Raw genomic sequence first — 20,943 nt, 5'->3', positions numbered from 1 at the left:
TGAACGACTAAGGGAATTTTGCCTGTGTGATACCTCATATTTAAACCCCTGTTCGATGAGTAATCCAACAAGCAATTCCAACGAATCTAATATAATCCAACGACGAATCCAAAATCCAATATCCAATGTATGTTCGTTCATTCGTTTTCTCGAGACACAGCTATAGAGGGGAGCAACGCCAACCCACAGGCGGAATCGACCGCGACAGGCGGAAACTGAAATAGCTTCCATCATGCCATTGGTCAAGGTCACATGCGACTGAATCAAAACGAGACTCTCGATGTGATGCACGAGACACAACTCCTTCCACCATGTACTAACGGTCTCTGGTGGTCTGGAACAATGAAACAGAACCAGACTTTCACATGGTGGAATTTACATAGTTGACACTGGAGACTCCTTCTATAAATATTCAATAAAATTGTCCTTGCAAAAAACTTTACCATATCAATGATTATACATTTTTTAAAAATCTGTTTATTATTATTCCCAGATTATTTGAGTTGTTAGAATAGAAACAATAACATTAAAATGAGTTAAATCGGTGCTACTACTGTCTTTTGACCAGCTCTGAGAATTTGACAGCACTTAATTTCTTTAAATGTCCGATTTAATTAAGTATGAAATCATTACATAGCATCTCAAACTGTTAATCATTTAAAAAATAAATAAATAAAAATACACAACTGATGTGTTTATTAACCAGGTTCTTAAGAGATGAATGAAATGATCACAGCATATCCGAGTAGATGAGAATAAAATATAGCCTATTTATTCACTTACACTCACTCAATTATACAGTATTTATTAAATAAACAGTAAGAACACGCAGTTTAATAAATTAAAACAAAAAACAAAATGGTTCAAGTTTACAAAGGATAGTAACGTAAGACCCGTGGCACGGCACAATAAGTAGACACAGTACATCAGCATTACAATGTAAAATGTTCATCAACACCAGCAGCCAATGGTTCAAATGGAATTATTTAGAAGTTTTGAGGAAGGGATTTTTTTTGTGCGATCTACTGAAATCCAACAAGCAGCAATATGACCATTCATCTCGGGTAAACAGTTCAACATAACACAATACGCCACGATCACATGACAGAAAAACAAACTCCTGAGAAGGGAGCATTCACTATTTAAATGCTAGTTATGTGCTCACATTGTTTGGTTCAGTACGACGATGTGCAATGATGTCCGTGTCAGGCAGGAATTGCTTAAGACAGCTAACAGTATTGTATTTGCCATGAAAATCAGTGCCATAAGGGATATTAGTAAACTTTTAACATTTTAAATTGCCTTAGTTAGTGGAAAAATTAGGGACATACATAAATTAAAAACAAAATATATATATATATATTTCAGACCAGAAAAAGCTAATAAGAAAATTGTAATACAGCTCCCAAAAGCATCACAGCACCAAGCTCGTTAAACGGTTGAGCAAGCATCACACTGAACACTCTCTCTCTGTCTCTTTCCTCAGATAAGATGATCTACAACCTCAATGGGTTTATTATGAATACAGATATGACCACTGCAGTCAAAAAGATTCAAATCCTTAAAAAAAGAAACATTAAAACAATTTTAAAAGACTACACTGTTAAAAAATTAAATATTGTAATAAATAAACAAAGAAACTAAACCCTCCACACATGGACCTTCTCAGCCACTACACACCAGTTGGCATGATCCAAGTAGGTCTGCAGGATGTGAAGTTCCTCGACATGTTCCTCGATCAGCTGAGTCAGTTCCCCCTCTCTGAAGACGTGGTAATAGCGCAGACACGACTCATTCAGCTTGTCTTTACTCCACTCCTCCTGCTGCTGCTGAAGAGACACTGCACTTTCCTGTCCGAGATCTCCTCCATCGTCCTCTCCGAGACGTTCGCTACCTGAGCGCTCTCTCTGTCGAGACACCAAATCCGGTAAGGGCACTGATGAACAGTCCTGCACCAGCGCGACCGAAACCGTCCCGTTCCCACACTCGGCTTTCTGCATCTGCTCATGCGGTTCTGAGACGAACACGTCCTCTTCTAGGCTGTTCCTGGAGGACGGGTTGGTGAAAAAGCTGGATACTTGTCTGATCAGTGCTCGTCCTCTTGTGCTTCTCGCTTGGGTTCTCGCCTCAGGTTCCTCAGTGGGGCTGCAGAAAGCACTGAGCTCTCTGGAGGAAGAGCGAGACACGGTCAGGCTGCTTAAATCCAGCACGGAGTCCAGAGACCTGGAGAAAAACCAAAGCTTCTGCTTCCTCTGCTGTGCGGGGCTTCCTGGATCTTCTTCATCTACCATTGACGATGTGCTTGTGTTCCTGTGCATGTCGTCAGACTCTGGGGCATCGCTAACGCTCTGGGTTCCACTGCCACGTTGCCTTGGTCTGAGACGTCCTCTTGAGGCAGAGGATAAGGGAGGGTTGGGGTTCCAGGGCACGAAGATGTCCTGCTTCTCAAACTTGCGTCTTTTCTGCTCCATGGCCCACACGTAGATCATGACTCGACCTCCAACTCGTAGTGTGCGCGCCATTTCTTTTAGCGCCCGGATCCGACGCTCTTTGGTCGACATGTGGTGGATGACTGGAAGAGAAAAATGGCTTCAATTACGGAAATGCATTTGCGGATGATGTACAGTGAAAACACTTCCAACTTTTGGTTTTACTTTTTAAAACAAGTTACACTAATTACTTCAGAATACTGCCGTAATACTGTAGCACTCGTATGGGAAAGGATACGGCACAACCGTGGCACTGCCAAGAAGATTCCGTCCACCAAAAAAAACAAAAACAAACCAGTGACCAGGTAAGGAGGGCATTAGTCAGAGTAGCAACAAAGACAGCAAGGGTAACTCTGAAGGAGCTGGAGAGATTCACAGCTCAGATGGGAGAAGCTGTTCATAGTACAATCATAGTAAGGAAGCTCCACAAAACAGAGTACTACTTTGAAGTACATGAAAATGCCTTTATTTGTCAAATAACCTCAAGGGTGTTATTTGAACACCCTAAAAAAACGATCCCTACAGTGAAGCATCGTGGTGGAAGCATAACGTTGAGAGTTATCCTTGACCTCATGATCGCTTTTCAGACTAATGACCTTTTTCCTTGGTCGCTGACTTTTGGTGGACTTTTGGCCTCCGGTAGACAGAGTCGCAGTAGTTCCATATTCTTTCCATTTTTTAAATAATGGATTTAATGATGCTTTGCGGGATGTTCAAAGTTTGGGATGTATTTATAACCAAACCTTGAATGATCCTAATGCCAGATTAGTTTTGATCGCTCCTTGGTCTTCGTGATGCGGTTTGTTTACGCATTTCCTCTTGCGCGTTCTTCCAGAAACACGTGTGTTTATATCGAGATCGCATGACGCTTTAAATAATCGCACACAGTTGTCTCCATTAAACTAATATCGGGTGACGTTTGATGGACACTGGTTGCGGCAGAACTAATGTAGGGCTTTCACAGCAATGGGGGTGAATACTTACGCAATCACAAATTTTATTTAAATTATTTGTAAAGCATTTTGCAAACTATATATTTTTACTGCTCAATACGGCAACATAGTCATATGAATCGCACCAATGTACACTCTTCGATGCAACTTTTATGATGTGTGTGATCAATAAAATATGTAATACAATCTCTGTAAGCTATTTAAACCCCCACATCTGACAAAAACACAGAGGAGAAAACAACGTTCATGCACAAAAGCATTCAATTATCAAAATGACCCTCTGCACTCATGAATGGTCGCATTAATCGCCTTCTGAGGATGACCGAGGGTTGCCAGGTGAGACAAACACACGGAAAATATCCCGTATCCAAGTAACAGAGCTTGTTTTGAACGATCCATCCCGCTTTAATAAAGCTATATGACATGCGCTGGGGCTTTAATATTACAATTAATAATAGGGCAGTCGAGCAGATGGTGTGAGAACTGCGTAGGGTAATATATAAACTCATGAAGTTTCATTCAAACGAACAGTGAACTGATCTGATACATTTAGCCAGTTTACTTAAAGCTTCTGTTTTTTCACGAAAATTGCAACTATATAAAAATGATTGCTCATATGAAGCTGATTTAGTGAATATAAGACATCACCAAAAGCTCCCAGTTTTAAAAAAATGAACCAAATATAAAACAAGAGTATGGTTATTAACAAAAACATTCTGGTAATTGATTTGCTGGCTGATTAAACCAGTGAATTAGCTCATTAATGAGACAAAAATTAAGATAACTATGTAATGGTAAATGCATCCATAAAGAAAACTATAAATATAACGCTCAAATTGTAGATTTGTAGAGCTAAATCCGAGGACATGTTTAAGCCATAGAGTTGTAACGACTACAGAGTTGTATCAAAATGTTTAACGTTACTATTTCTACACCTCGGAAAGACGGCGTTGCGCGATCGTTGACCTCGGATCTTGCCTCGGGATGACGGAAAACATTTGAAAATGCGCAACAATTCAAGAATGCCTTGAGCCATATGAAAAGTTCTGACAGTTTGAGGGCAGTTGAGGTTAGAAAATGTCCTTACATTTTCTTGCACTTAATTAAACTAAATCTTCATGAGACTCAGACTGAAATAGCACAGCAGTGTTCAGAAGTGCGTGTGAGTCACTGTTTCCTGTTTTGTACTGCTGCCCTTAATGCTATTAAGTACCTACGCACCCGGTGAGTCAAGTTTATTAAAAGACATGGACATCTTTGCTGTTTGTTTTTACTTTAGTAATGTGAACAACATTATTATTATTATTATTATTATTATTTTTAAATTCTATTTAAATTGCAGAGATCATGCTCAGGGTAATGAGATGAGCATATTTACAGGTGAAATAAAGATAGAATGAGTGGTGTTTAAAAGTCTTAACCACAAAAGTGTATCACTGAATCATTTGATCACATGTATGGTAAGATCCACAGTCGTAGGGCTTATTTTGTGATGCTGGTGAGTCCAAAACCCAAAAACCCAGTCCAAAACACCAGTCTTTAACCCAAAACCCCATTTCTGAAAAACCCAACCACAAATCCTAGTCCGAAAACCCAAACCCCAGTGTAAACCATGTTTAAATTAGTACACTCAACACAGAAAGACAATATGATGTGGTTGTGGTTCTTCAAATACACTCAAAAGAACAAAACACCTATCTGTCTCAAGTCCTGAAACACCAATCCTTTACCTCAATTTGAAACCTCAGTCCTGCCCTCTAGTCTAAAATCTTAAACCTACCTCCCGGTCTGAAATCTAAATCCAACCCGACCCCCCCCCCCCAACCTCAAACCCCAGTACAAAATCCCAAACAGAAGTTAATAACCCCAAACCCCAGTGCTGATACCCCAGTCTGAACCCCAAACGCCAGCTCAAAACCTTGTTTAAATGAGAACATTGAATACAGAAAGATTACCTAATACATTCACTCAGTCTGACACAAAACCACAATCTGACCCCAGTCCTGAAACTCCTGTCTGAAACCCCAAACCCCAGTCCTAAATCCCACTCTGAACCTCCAAACCCAAATTCTACTCTGAACCCTCAATCAAAAACCCCAAACACCACTGAAACCGCAACCCGCATTTGGAAAACCCAGATTCCCCTCAGAAACCCCAACCCCAAACCCTTCTCTGAAACCAAAAATCCCAAAGCCCACTCTAAAAATCCTAAAGCAAAATCTCAAAGCACAGTCTGAAACCCCAATTCATTCCCACAATCAGAAAGCCCAAGTCCACCCCAAGCCTAAACCCCAATCCCATCCCCCAGTCTGAAATGTCGACACTGGCACTAGGAACTAACGGGGATATTTGAACGCCTACAGAACATTGTGAACCTGGCAGTAATGTAAATCTGGTGTGGATTACCTGCGATGGAGAGCACGGCATCAAAACAGCCGTCTCTGTAGGGTAAACGCAGACCGTCACACAGCAGAACCTCATGACCTCGACTCCAGGCCGAATCCACCAACGGACGGCACACGTCACAGCCCATCTTAAAGATGCTTTCATTGATGTGCAGGTATTTCCCATTGCCACATCCTGTCACATTGGAAAACATGCCAAATTACTTTGGGCTTAAAAAGGTGGGTGAGACAACACCTATACAAGGACAAGAAACACAAAACAATGCCGTTTTACAGAAACACCGCTTCCTCCTTTGAAAGATTCGTCTAGTTTATTTACTCAGGCAGGTCACATTCTGATCGTTCTGTATATAATTCAGTTGCGCTCGTTGGGTTTTATGAGCTGACAAATCGTATTCCGTTTCCAAAAACGTCCAACCCGAGGAGAATACCGAGCTCATTATTTTAACAGCGGGATATTTCACAAACTGAACGACACAACACTGTTGAAAACCTTCCGCTTCAGACATGCCGTCCTCTAAATGAGCTCATGATCCGAAAAGGGTCATAATCTTACAAATAAATAGCAGCAATTTTTAATGAAGAACAAAAAAAAAAAAAAAAAAAAAAAGAGAAAGAAAAGAAACCGCTACACCACTTAACTTGCGTAAAGAATCCAGATTCGTAGAAGGTCACAGCAAGGACATATCAAACCCAGAAAAGCTAGAATGCTCATCTTTGCAGGTAATAAGACGTAAAACGGCATCCTTACCCACATCAGCGACGATGCTGCCTGGTTCCTGCTCCAACAGGAACTGCTTGACTCTTGGCCAAGCCTTGTAGCGACTGTCATTAAAGAACGGCGCAATCCTCTCGTACACGCTGTGAACATGGTCTCTCTCCAGCTGGCTGGCAGCTTCGTCCATGCTGCTCACAAATTAGCCAAGCACAGCATCCTCAGCGCTCTGAGAAGGAAAACAGGAGAGAGACAGTGAGAGAGAAAGAGAAAGAGAGAGAGAGAGAGAGAAACAGTTCCTTATCTATCCCTGTGAGAAGTGCGGCAGGATGCCTTCTTGACAAACAGCCTTTTCCCAGCACCATCACTTTGGCTGCAAATTCAGCGTGACAAAATCTTAAAGTGCCAGGGGACATGGGGGAAGCTTTAAAAACAGTAAATATGATAAACCCAGCTCATTGATCTGACCCATCTAAACACCTGTCCACGTGGGTGTGGTCTAATATTCTAATTAGCATGCCTGATTGACATCTCTCTATCCAAGAATTAGGACTCACCCAAATATAGGAGTCAGCACTCGCTAGGTTAGCGTTAGCTCGCTCGATTAGCTTTTGATAAGCAGTTAACCCAGCACTCACTCAGAGAGACCTTTTAAAGTGCGAAAGCAAAGTTTTTATAACAATCGCGTAGGAAGGACCAGACATCGCAATCAGCCTTACTACTGATGAGGTTGAAGCTTTACACCGTATACGATCTGATATTCTGCCCGGTCTTGCCGTCACAGACACAAACGCACACCGCAACGGATAAACTTCGGTCACGAGTCGAGACGTCAGAAAACTTTGCTCGATATCTCCGTGCGAGCGTTGCTATGACACTCTAAAATCTACCAACAGCTACAAACACGGCAGTGGCGACGGAGAAATGTAAACAATTTAAAAAGAAGGGCAAACACTCTGTTCAGAGAGTTTATGACGTGTAAAACTTTCCAGTTGAAGAGCTGACCCTGTGCTGCATCGCTGTGCTCCCAGTACAGCAAAACGTAGCAGCTTTCTTCATGGTTTAATCTGACGTGAAAAACAAGTTAGTCTGTTACAGAACGCTTACTGGGATCGTCTTGTACAGCGTGACAAGTAAAAGACCGCTGGAATCACATTGTTAAAATAAATAAATAAATAAGTGGTTTTACGCAAACTTTACTCGGGATTAGCCCCGCCCCTTCATGTTAAACGGGAAGAAATCTGAAGTAGATAATGAGTCTTTATTGTTCATGTCTACATTACAGCACAGTGAAATTCTTTTCTTCGCATACCTGCAAATTGGGGTCAGAGCGCAGATGATACAGCGCCCCCTGGAGCAGAGAGGGTTAAGGGCCTTGCTCAAGGGCCCAACAGTGGCAGCTCGGCAGTGCTGGGGCTTGAACCCCTGACCTTCTGATCGGTAACCCAGAGCCTTAACCGCTAAGCCACCACCGCCCCCTATATTGAAAGGTCATCAATAATCCACACGTACTGCAGTCATGGAATTAAGCTCAAGGAGAGTTAGAAGATTTAACGACGGACCATATTTGATTTCCAGATGATATCCTTTGGGGTTTTTTTTTTTTTTTGGGCATATTTACACTTTTTTAGCTAATAACTGTCGGGATTTTTATTTATTTATTTATTTATTACGTACTTATAAAAAAATAAATAATAAAAAAAATACGCTATTTGATGCTGCTGCTCTTTGAGGCTCAGACTAAAGTCTGTCTAGCAGTGCTTTGGGAAAACTCGCTCAGACACACTGCCCACGGCTCATGGACTGGCTGATAACTTTGTACACGAAGCTGGCCACAAGGTTGCAACCTATCTACACTAGATGTGTACTGTATACACACACACACACACACACACCGACAGGAAAGCGCAACAAATTTTCAATGCTGCGACACGATGAGTTTTTGATGGCAAGACAGCATTGTCGTACGGTCATAGCATTGAAAAACGGTTCACAAAGACACGTGAAGAATGTAAATATAAATAGAGAAAAAATACGATGTGGCATTCTTTAATGAACAGAAACTGCAAACTGCCGCGGTACAAGAGGAATAAAACACGCTGGGACGTGCTGTTGCACGTTGAAAACGGACTCAACGTTAACAACAGTAACTAAGCTTCATGTCGGACCACATCACAGCATGTTTTATTCCTTACATAATACTTCTGTAAGGGTCTGTCGGGTGCTTTTATTCCCGCTGTGTTGCTCAGGAATACCAAAACATTAGGTCGGTGGCCGTATCATCATTTCCGCACGCGTATGCTAACTTCATACGGCAAATCTGTTTGATTCACGAAAAATATTTTCCGTACATACTGCCCTTAAACAATCATGTAGACAAACGCAGATATGAAGTCTCTACACGGTGATCTTTTGCAGCGTTGCTCACACCCACTCTGTCCTTGGTGAGGACAGGGTCTTTCATAAAACTCTGCTCCTCACAGCGGCACATCAATTACCTCACCGCCTAGGACAACATGACCGTGCTTCAGAAAAAGCACAGAGTGCCTTCTCTAATGATCCCCCTCCCACACACACGCTCAATAGCCTCTTCAGATGAGCCACCTCATCCCCCTGCTCGGCTCAAAATCAGATTAACCCTTACAACCCTAACGCTTTATGACTTGGCTTCTTACATTGTAGTTGCTACAGAAATTCATACATGCCAGATCTAGTCTTCTTCATCTTAGGCGATGTTATTTTGATATGTTATCAGATTTTTAAAAAATTTTTTTAAAGCATTTTTATCAGTAGAAACATACTTTCCGTCTCTTGAAATTAGCGCACTTTGGAACGTATATCAAAAACATGTTCGATATATATTAAAAATCATTAGAATAATAACTGTAGACGTAGATACTACAAGGATCAGCCATAAGATTAAATCTTCTGGGAGGTGAAGTGAATAAATCTGATTATCTCGCTACAATGGCATCTGTAACAGGGTGGGATTTATTAGGCAGCATGTGAACAGTCAGTTCTTTAAGTTGATGTGTTGGAAGCAGGAAAAATGGGCAAGAGTAAGGATCTGAGCGACTTTGACAAGGGATAAAATCGTGATGGCTAGACAACTGGGTCAGAGCGTCTCCAAAACGGCAGGGCTTGTGGGGTGTTTCCGGTATTCAGTGGATAGTATGTAGCAAAAGTGGTCCAAGGAAGGGCCACAGTGAGCACCCAAGCCTGGGCGGCTGTGGATTCGGATCAGGTGGTAGGGCGGGTTGTCCACTAATCGTAGGGATGGCGGTTCGATTCCCGGCCCACGTGACTCCACATACCGAAGTGTCCTTGGGCAAGACACTGAACCCCAAGTTGCTCCCGATGGCAAGTTAGCACCTTGCGTGGCAGCTCTGCTACCACTGGTGTGTGTGTGTGAGTGTGTGTGTGTGTGTGTGTGTGTGTGTGAATGGGTGAATGAGAACCAGTGTAAAGTGCTTTGGAGAACTTCTAAGGTTAAAAAAGCGCTAAATGAGTGCAGACCATTTACCGATGTACGTGAGGAGCGAAGGTTAGCCCATCTGGTCCGGTCTCATAGAAGCGCTACTGTAGCACAAATTGCTGAAAAAGTTCACGCTGGCTCTGATAGAAAGGTGACGGAAAGCACAGTGCATCACAGGGGGGCTGTGCAGGAGCAGACCGGTCAGAGTGCCCATGCTGACCCATGTCCATCACCAAAAGCTCCTACAATGGGCACGTGAGCATCAGAACTGGAGCAATGGAAGAAGGTGGCCTGGTCTGATGAATCACGTTTTCTTTTACATCACGTGGACGCTCGGGTGCGTGTGTGTCAACATACCGAACTGAAATACCACGTGCACTGTGAACACAACGCTGAATATTTTTGAAGACACCGAGCAACATTTTGGTATATTTGGGTAAAAGTATCATGGTCTGGAGAGCAAATCAACTGTACTGCAACTAGAGGCGATATTTCACAGCGCAACGTTTGAAGACGTCGACGCAGCACCAGAATTATTGGCACGCTTCGCAAAAACAGGCGAACATTAACACATCACATTAACAACCCCAAACAACGGCTGACGTTTTAAGCTTTAACACATGGGGACACTGTCTGGATTTATTCGAAATTTATCATACTCCAAAGTTATTTCCACTCCTACAATGAATTACGTGGAATCTTGGACTCTCTCGCATGTAGAACATTTCAAGCGCCATCCCTTAAACCTCAGATTGGTTTAAGTAGACATCAAAGAAAATCTGGACCACAAGTTTTCAATACGCAGACCGAAGAAGGTTCTTGCGGAACATTTCGTGTCTCGCAACCATTTCAGTGTTCATCTGAACGTACGCTTGGAGAAAAACCCATCTACAGTCGAATCTTTTAATCCTCGTGGAAGAGGCAACCAGGTTTTGGGTTGAAAATCCTTTTAACGTCGCAGAATTCAACATGACATCAATTTAGCTTGTGCGACGCAATGATTTATCCGTTTCGACACAATATTACGCTGCCACGATAGATCAGTCATGTTTACCATCATCATATTGTATTACCAGACCTGCCAACCTTCACGGATTGTGTGCGGGAGCGCCGGTACGAGTTATCCCTCCAAAATATGCCAGAAGAGCAGTCTTTCTCTCGGCAAGAAAAATGGGAGATGTGACATTCGACATATAAACCTGGAATAATTTGCGCAGATGTTTTGATATTAACTAACTAACTAACTAACTAACTAACTAGCCCCGCCCCCTTCCTCCTCACCTGTGCTCTGGACTTGGATAACGAAGCGTCAAAGCTAACACTCTACAAATAATGCTGAAAGTGATGTCTCTCCAGTCAGTGCTCAGACACATTCAAACACTCTGAGCAGCAGATTCACGGTGAAAATGTTGGCCATGATTCGTAAAAGAATTCAATCGACAATGTACCGATTGCCACTGCCAACAAGCAGTTCCCGACTGCACAGCTTAGAGGTTTTCAACACCTTCCCATACTTTCCTTACACCTGATATGACAGGATATTGTTTCTGGATTAATAAATCATTTGTCATCATTTTGAAGGAAAAAGAAAAAGAAGAAAAAAAATCAATACCATACAAGCCTACCATCAATCAGTCCCTGGATCAACAGCCATAAAAACAGCCCCAAATCATCAGTAATCCACTGCCATATTTTAGACATATAAAGGGATTTGACGCTTGCAACCTACTACTTGATAAATGCCAACAACAGTTTCTGGAGAGTTTGACCTTTAGAAGTATTCTTAGCTGAGAGCTTGGTAATAAATCTGATGATAATTATAGACTAGAGAAAGTATTACATCTCTGATTAATGTTAATCAACCCTTATGTTGTCCTGGATAAGGAGATCAGATCCCATAGAGACCCAATGGCCACTCCCCTTTGTTGTCCTGAATAACAAAATTAACAAGACATTTAATACAACAACAAAAAAAGCTTCATCTGCTCGTATAAAAGTACAGGTTATCCCTGCAATGTCTCAAAATTGTACTGTGACATCAAAATTCATCATAGTAGCGATATTAATTCTCTTTATACCACAGTGATGTTGAAATCTGGATTCTGATTGGTCAGGTGTCGATTACTGAAGCTTTCTGTAAGGAAATGTTTGTTCAGAATCTCTGGAAGGAGTCTCCAGGGCCAGCACTTTGGATTTATGTTGCTCCAAAATGTGTACACATCTTTCTGCATTAATGATGCCCTCACAGATGTGCACGTTACCCATGCCATGGGCACTGACACGCCCCCATACCATGACACACAAAACACGATTCCACTGTGCTACTGTCCATCTCAGATGAGACCGAGCCCAGAGAAGTGGGCGGAGCTTCTGGACAGTGTTGATGTACGGCTTCTGCTTTGCGTAGTAAAGCCTTAACTTGCATCTGTGGATGCAGCGGCGAATGGTGTCGACTGACAAAGGTTTACCAAAGTATTCCCGAGCCCATGTCAGGATCTCCATTACAGACTCGTGACGGTTTTTAAGACAGTGACGTCTGAAGGATCGGAGATCACGCGCATTCAGGAGTGGATTTCGGCCTCGCCCTTTACGCACAGAGATTTGCGTCCTTGCTCTTGAAGGACTAGGCCTCTTCTGGAGGCTCCTTATATACTATGATTAGATGATTTCTTCACCTGTTTCACATCACCTTCTTATGTCTACTTGTCACATCGTTATTAGTCCTAAATTGCCCCCGTCCCAACGTTTTTGGAACGTGTTGCTTGCATCAATTTCAAAATAAACGTTTATCGTCAAGAAACTATGCAGTTGATTAAATAAAACATCAAATACCTCGTCTTTGTTCTTGTCTAAATAAAAGTCAAAGTACATCTACACATCACTCCTCTTGGTTTCTATTAGCATTTTCCATACCGTCCCAACTTTTTCGGAATTTGGGTTGGACATGTTGAGTCTAACAGGACGGTGTTACCAAATGTACAACTCAGCTACAAAAAAGCCATTTGCACTCAACAGCCTTACTCGCGCAAACGAAAACAAAAGTATTGGCACCCCCCGTCCGTGCGTGCTAATCATCAACACAATTCCCTCAAGCACAGAGTTTGAACGCTGCAAATCTCAAACTCATCTCTGCACCCCGTTTCATCTCGCTACCTCCTGTTCTCTCCGTCACAGATTCATGCTGCATACTGATGAGCGTCTCGTGTCGTCGTTATCTTTACGTGCCAGCTTTGGGCTTGGGAAAAGCGCCATATAAATAAAAGCAGCGTTTTTATTATAAAATCGGTCATATATAAAAAAAACCCCTGCAGGCTGGCTGTTGCTCTTATGACCTTGACGTCTTGGAAAGAAAACCACCCACCACAGTCAGGATCAGACACGGTTAGCAGAGAACCGTTTGTCTCGCAATCTTTCAGCGTTCATCCTTCATGCTGTCCCTCTTCAAGGAGTGGTCTTAAACAAACAATCAAACTCCTATTCATGTATCTGATGGTGTCACCACAAAACAAACAAACAAACAAACAAACAAACAAACAACAAGTTCATCCATCAGACACGATAATACAATTTCTCCAGGACTGTCACCTGGATTTGAGATGCGAGTCATGTAGACGTGCAAATGTAGTCTATTCTGAGCCAGCGCAGGTCGTGTAGGAGGCAGCACCAGACTGTGCAGCGGTCTCTCATTACAGACAATATTTTCAGACCAGGGCTGCAATCGCCAACTACTTTCACAATAAATGACTCTGATTTTTAAAGCAACATCAGATGTCTTATTATCTTAGCACACACATATTACATTTTTGGCTCTCGGGTTAGCAGCTGAAGGATGGAGGCTCTGGGGGAGTGGAGAGACTTAACTAAACCCACACACTGATATTCTCTTAGGGAAACGCACCAGAGTCGGAAAATAAGACTGAAACAGAACGACGTATAATTATGAGGAACCACCAAATACGATTTATGGACTCGTTTCTTTTGTCAGAACGCATGCAGCAAAATCAAATCCCAACCAATCCCAATGTTATAACCATAGCAATTCGCCAGCGAGTACAATTTTACATGTATTAAAGAACGAAATGGTAATTAAAGATATACCCGTTTCATTTACATAGACACACAGAGTGGTGCTTGGAACGATTGTGAACCCTAAATATGACCAAAAACCTCATCAGATTTTCACACAGGTCCTAAAAGTAGATAAAGAGACCCCAATTAAACGAATGAAACAAAAATATTACACTTGGTCATTTATTTATTGAGGAAAATGATCCAATATTACAAATATTTGAGTGGGAAAAGTATGTGACCCTGTAGGATTAGCGGTTCATTTGAAGGTGAAATTAGAGTCTGGTGTTTTCAATCAATGGGATGATGATCAGGTGTGAGTGAGTGAGCGCCCTGTTTTATTTAAAGAACAGAGGGATCTATCAGAGTCTGGTCTTCACAACACGTGTTTGTGGAAGCGTATCATGGCACGAACAAAGGAGATTTCTGAGGACCTCAGATAAAGAGTTGTTGAAGCCCATCAGGCTGGAAAGGGTTACAAAACCATCTCTAAAGAGTTTGGACGCCACCGATCTACATTCAGAGAGATGTGTGTGGAACCTCATCACGCACAACAATGGTGTACATGGCAGGGGTGCAAGGGGTACATGGCCACTGCATTCAAAAGGAACGTTGTGGTTTGTGAAGAAAACGTGGACAAGCCAGAAGGCTATTAGGGGGGGAAAACAAAAAAACAAAACAAGAAAAGCTTTCAAGCACCACTCTGTGTGAGTGTATATATTATATTGGCACCTTTGGTAAATATGAGCAAAGAAAGGATGTGAAAAATTGTCTACTGTTTAACCGTTTGATCTTTTGTAAAAAATAAATAAATAAATAAAAATTCACAAAAATACTCTGCTCTCATGAATATCAAACAATACACAAGTTTAACAAAAAAAAAAATCTTTGTTAAATATAGGTGTGCAGCAATTATACTTTGTGCGAGCTCCCTTCGCCAAGATAACAGCTCTGAGTCTTCTCCTATAACGCCTGATGAGGTTGGAGAATACATGGCGAGGGATCTGAGAGCGTTCCTCCATACGGAATCTCTCCGGATCCTTCACATTTCGAGGTCCACGCTGGTGGACTCTCCTGTACAGTTCACCCCACAGGTTTTCCATGGGGTTCAGGTCAGGGGACTGGGATGTCCATGGCAGGACCTTGATTCTGTGGTCAGTGATCCATCTTGATGTATGTTTTAGATCATTGTCCTGCTGGAAGATCCAACCACTGCTCATATTTACCAAGGGTGCCAATATCAGTGGAGGGCAGTGCATTGTTTTAAATAATGCCATCATTATCAACCTGTAATATCTTGCCTTAAAGATCTCACAGGTTGGGTTGTTGGCCTCAGTCCAAAACCCATTTGGAAATCGGTCTTCTGATTTGTAGTGCTTGTTAGTGTTTAGCTGGGCGTCCTGTCAGTCCTCACTCTGTACTGAACAATAAGAAACAGTAAATCCAGAACGAACACTCGGAAAATGTTGCCAAACGCACCTTTAAAGCAGAATGTAGGACGATTCTAGAAAAAGAAAAGAAGGTTTAACTGTATATATATATAGGCGGGAGGCGGGGGGCTGACGGCAGACATGTTATGGTCACGTGACATTATTGAAATATTAGAAATGAACTATACAGGCTCACTCACTATTTAAAGGATTTCTCCACCAATTCACCAAGCATGATATGAAGTTCCAGTTTGATAGATCGTATATTCAGTATGTAATCAGTAAGCCCTTCAAACAATAAAAATTGGACCAAAAGCCCTAACATCTTGGTCAGGTCTCTTTTAAATCCAATTTGGTAAATACAACTACGTAGACCGTCTTGGTGACTGGATCTTCACTAAAATATCTCCATGACTCAGTGGTCCACTCTGCCAGGACTTCTCTAATATTCCCGGGACATTTCTGTTATCCACGACCTTGAAATCCATTCCCATCCCAAGTCTTCCCACTTATTCCACACTGGGATCAAAACTCGAATCAAAACCACTTCAGATGTCCGGGAGGACACTAATCAGTGGAAACGATGCATCTAATTACACATAAGACAAGGTTGGATTTGCATAATACGATTATTTAAATGACACGTGAGCTAGATGTGATTAATTAAAGTCTGCATGAAGTGTGTAGGAGAGGCTTATTTCACGCTGTTCCACCAACACGATCATCATCAGTGTGCGTTAACGTGCACAATACTCCACCTAAACAGAAATACAGGACAGATAAACCCCGGAAGAATGCACCGAAGCTGAAATACGTGAGGAATACACGACGTCTAGTCAGCCTACCTACAGCTGCATTCGACTAGAGGTCACGACTCGTAATTCCCAAACTCTGACCAGGAACAAAAACCCCCAAAGTAAATTCCACCTCGGATCAGAATTCCTACTCGGGAACTCGGAGGGTCTCAGATCAACATGGCTGCTCACAGCGTCAGCAGTAAACAAAACTAGCACCTCTTACTTGTATTGCTTTCAACGCAATCAATGAGTCAGTACATTTAACACATGCTTTGTGTTAGTACACTTCCACACAAAGATGTGTTAAAAAAAACACAACACAGGGATGTGGTGTTTATACTTTCCCCCCCCTGTACAATTATTCTAAAATGTCATTTGTTTGTATGCTAAAATCCTACTAAAATGCTCACAAAAGAAACAAACAACCACATGAAATTCAGGTGACGTTTATTAAGATATCATTTAAACATTTAACAGACGTAAATGCCATCCGAGAAGACAAGAATCCCACTCCCTTCCATCTGAAAAGCTGTAAAAGAGAGAGAGGAAGAAAAAAAAAACAAACAAAAAAAAGAGAGTATTGGTTAGTTGTTAGCGACAAAATATGAACAAATGCCTTTGGGCTTTAAGTGAAAAACCGAATCCCAAATTGTGTGCTTTTGGAAACGTGACCTCGGCTCTCCTGATCAACAAAACGGCGCTGTAGACTCAGCAGGAAAATCTAGCTGACTCGCGAATATTTATTTTCCCGCCTTTAGCACCTCACTGCTAATTGTTTTCGCACAACCTACTTAACTGAACCAACATTACAGAGATAGTTGAGAGCATTACAGCCTACTGTATAACCCTATCCTCTCTCGGTCACGTTAACCTCGTGAAGACGTTTTGGCCTCGACATTACTGAGCTAGCGAAGTTCCGTTAGCCGCTGACTGTCTGCACCTGTTACCCGGCATTAACATTCACCGAATACATGAAGAAACACGCCTCTATCCAATCCTCCTAATGCTAATTACAACGGCTTGCCTTGTCCAGAACACTTGTGAAATACACTTAAGGTTAACCCACTCTGTATTACAACACGGTGAATAGCTGTAATGCTAGGTTATTACTTTCAGAAAGGGAATGGGAATATCTACCATTACCGCCAGCTGTATGCTAAAGTAATGTCATCAACTCAGCTGAGCGTCTAGGTTAGCATCACTCATCCCTACTGTGATTGATGACAGCATCCAGCTAGCTAACCCTAGCTAACTCTAAGAATTATAGAATAACCTCGGGCCATATTTCACAGCCAACAGAAACGCAGGACACTCTTAGTGGAACAGTACAAGATGTTCGCTGTCGAAGCCGTAGCGATAGGGTAAAGTTAACGGTACTCTTTTCCAATAAATACATTTTCAAGAGCTCCCTGCTTAAATATCACAAACTCAGCCGGGCATTTTCAGCAGCGTTAACGCTAAACAGAGATGAACGCTGACTCACCTGTGGGCATTCGGTTTCCTCGCCTCAGGACTCCAACTCCGCGGTCACGACCTAAAGCTCAACGCACCGAGCATTCGCCGTGAGGCGAATTCGCGATGGCGTCGGCAGCGCGCTCCGCAACGTGATCGGACGATAATTTAACACGTGTCGGTCATTTTTTTGAACACATTTCTTGGATAATTTAACACAAGGTGTGTTGAGAGAGTAATAACACAAAGTGTGTAGGAGATCAACACGTCCTTTCTGAGAGCGTGTACACACGAGCATTTACTTTAGATCGATCAACATATTCGCTGGTTAAATCTATAAACACTGACTATACAGATCACTGTTGAGGGGAGGAGAATGTGCATCAGTTAGCTGGCTAACTTCCTGTTAAAAAAAGACAAACAAGAAAGTGTCCATCCTATGATTTGGGCACAGAGGAAAAAAAAAAGAAGCTGGAAATGGAGCGTCTTATCGCTTATCCTACACAGGGATGTGGGAAGCCTGGAGCCTATCCCAGGGGACGTCCTGGACGGGGTGCCGACCCATCACCGGGCACAATCGCACACACATTCACACACTACAGACAATTTCGAAACGCAATCAACCTACGGGACGTATCTTTGGACTAGAGGAGGAAACCGGAGAACCCGGAGGAAACCCCTGAAGCACGCACACAGGGCGGAGGCGTAATTCGAACCCCCAATCCCGGAGGTGCGAGGCAGACGTGCTAACCTCTAAGCCACGGTGTCCCAAGAGACATATAAACGAAGACAGTGACTATCTTGTTTCCTGGATGTTCCAATCCACAACATTAACTGTACCTATAAATGGATAAAAACAAACAAAAAACAAACAAACATACAGTGCTGTTCTTTAATCAACAAAAGTTGTTGGCAAATTGCTGTGGAATAAGAGGAATAAACACTTCAGGGTGGGAAGAGTAATAACCACGCTTCATCACACCACCATGAACCTGAACGTTGATTATTTCCCTAGAACCGCAAAGCATCTAGGCCTCCAAGAGGACAGGTGATGCAAACTTTTGCACTAAACGTACTTCCTTTCTTTCTTTCTTTCTCTCTTTCATTCATTCGTTCACTCACTCATGTCTTTGTTTGATCTGCACACTGGAGTGTACAGGGTGCAGTTGCAGACATGCAAAAGTGATGTTTACAGCTAAAACAGCTATTAACAGGTTAATTATTATTATTATTATTATTATTATTATTATTATTATTATTATTATTATACTTCAAAGCAGATTTTAATGCATTGCTCATGAGCAGGAACTCTGGTGTGGAAAGTTTACATATTCACTAGGGATTCAGGTTTTGACGTCACACACACACACACACACACACACCTAAAAGCTTTGCAACAGTGTTACGTACCTTCGTGCCCTTTAAGTGCTGCTTACACACACACACACACACACACACACACACTCACACACACACTTACAGCGACATCTTCACTGCACGGAGTCACATCATCATTCCGAGGCGATAAGCGGTGATAAGAGAAACCCCTCTGATCCCAGTGACGGCGAAAACCGCAGCCACGAACGACACGTTAATGTTTCCTAATCCGTATTCCCATAAGCCCCGCCCACTGCAGTCCGATTGGCCGGCATAAACGAGCAATGAAAATGGCTCAAATGAGCAAACGAATGAATTACACGAGTATAGGCGCAGAAAATTAACGCAAAAAATAAATAAATAAAATCATTTAAAGATATAAAAATAAAAAACAATTCGCTTTAAAAAGCACCAGTCAGGCCTGGCCTTTCTTGCAGGACTCTCAGGCGCTTCCGCTGTTTCTGTTCTGTTGCCATGACGATGCAGACGAAAGACGTCTAAGTTGGCCAATCAGTTGGGCGCTAAACGGCGCATCACCGCACGGAAGGCGGGACATTCATTTACCAATCCGACAGCACAGGAGGCGGGACTTGGGTTGGTTGGAAATACGGGCGGATTAAAAAACAACTGCAAAAGAACACGGCTCGCGTTGGGCATCAGATCTCGCTGCTGTCATTGGTCAGTTGAAGTCACGTGACGGCAAACATAACAAATACATAATGATCAGGCGCAGCAAGCTCCTTTTACTGAGATCTACAGCTAGGGTTTAGTGCAAAAAAAAACAACATGCACTTAAGTCAATATTTATACCTATATTTCTGTTTATTTGTTTTAATATGATATATATATATATATATATATATATAAATTCTCAATTCTGATTAGTCAGAAGGTGTGGAGAAAGAGGACCCCTGAGAGGACCCCTCTAAGAGGACCCCTGAGACGAGTGTACCATTGTTGATTACTTTCCTACAAAACAGCCTAATTTATTTATTTTATGGCCAAAAGTATGTGGACACCTGACCGTCACACCCGTTTGTGGTTCTTCCCCCAAACTAAGTCAGAAGCACACAATTGTATAGAATATGTCTCCCTAATTTCTCCATACGGGGATTAATAAAGTATCGTATTATCTTTGTTCGCGGTCGCGTTACAATTCCACTTCACTGGAACCAAGAGGCCCAAACATGTTCTGGCAAAACAAAGCTCCATGAACACTTGGTTTGTTAAGGCTGGAAGTGGAAGAACTCGAGTGTCCTGCACAGAGCCCTGTCCCTCAACCCCACTGAACACCTTTGGGATGAACTGGAACACCGACCGAACACAGATCCCCACGGCTACACTCCAAAATCTAGTGGAAAGCCTTCCCGGTGGAGAGGGGAGGTTATCATCACAGCAAAAGGGGGGAACAAATCACACACATGGTGAGGGGTCCACATACTTTTTGGCCATGTAGTGGTTTTTACAGGTCTTGGTCATGAAGAATTGTAGAGTAACAATCAATATTAGAGTTAAATATTAAATATACAACGTGCTTGGGTCTCTCCCTCCCCCTCACTAAGTTAAATACACAATGCACTCGGGCCTAACAGCATTTTTATTTTTAAGCAGTAGTGAATGAGAAAAGTGTTCCACTGCAGTGATTAAATGACTCATTTTTTCCATTTCAGCAACACCATAAATATCTCCAGGGGAACGTCAACCCTTTCATTCTTACATCGTGGACAAAACAAGGAAATCTGACACTCGGATGGATCGACGGGTCAGTAAACAACTCCGATT

The 20,943-nt window shown here is 42.3% G+C and overlaps 1 protein-coding gene across 2 annotated transcripts; it reads right to left on the bottom strand.

Moving 5' to 3' along the window:
• Window positions 1-10: 10 nt before the first annotated feature.
• On the bottom strand, window positions 11-19,911 carry trmt9b (tRNA methyltransferase 9B). 2 transcript variants are annotated; one of them, XM_053646403.1, is made up of 4 exons: window positions 19,265-19,901; window positions 6,599-6,791; window positions 5,849-6,022; window positions 11-2,572 (listed from the first exon to the last, which is right to left on the bottom strand). In XM_053646403.1, exons 2-4 carry the CDS (start codon window positions 6,750-6,752, stop codon window positions 1,641-1,643), a joined length of 1,260 nt encoding a protein of 419 aa, XP_053502378.1. In that variant the 5' UTR covers window positions 6,753-6,791; window positions 19,265-19,901; the 3' UTR covers window positions 11-1,640. The 2 variants fall into 2 exon arrangements, 1 of the variants encoding a protein (XP_053502378.1); XR_008388203.1 differs by lacking the exons at window positions 11-2,572; window positions 5,849-6,022; window positions 6,599-6,791 and adding an exon at window positions 16,763-18,624 and having other exon boundaries at window positions 19,265-19,911.
• Between the last annotated feature and the right edge of the window lie 1,032 nt (window positions 19,912-20,943).

The sequence above is a fragment of the Ictalurus furcatus genome, chromosome 17 (genome assembly GCF_023375685.1).
Source record: "Ictalurus furcatus strain D&B chromosome 17, Billie_1.0, whole genome shotgun sequence".
In the NCBI taxonomy this organism is placed as follows: Eukaryota; Metazoa; Chordata; class Actinopteri; order Siluriformes; family Ictaluridae; genus Ictalurus; species Ictalurus furcatus.
This window is presented reverse-complemented; position numbering and strand designations above follow the sequence as displayed.

Coding starts and splice junctions, on each gene's coding strand:
- trmt9b (XM_053646403.1), bottom strand. CDS start 6,752: ATGGACGAAGCTGCCAGCCAGCTGGAGAGAGACCATGTTCACAGCGTG. Junction 6,023..6,598: donor CAGCATCGTCGCTGATGTGG/GTAAGGATGCCG, acceptor CCAATGTGACAG/GATGTGGCAATGGGAAATAC. Junction 2,573..5,848: donor TGCCGTGCTCTCCATCGCAG/GTAATCCACACC, acceptor TTTCTCTTCCAG/TCATCCACCACATGTCGACC.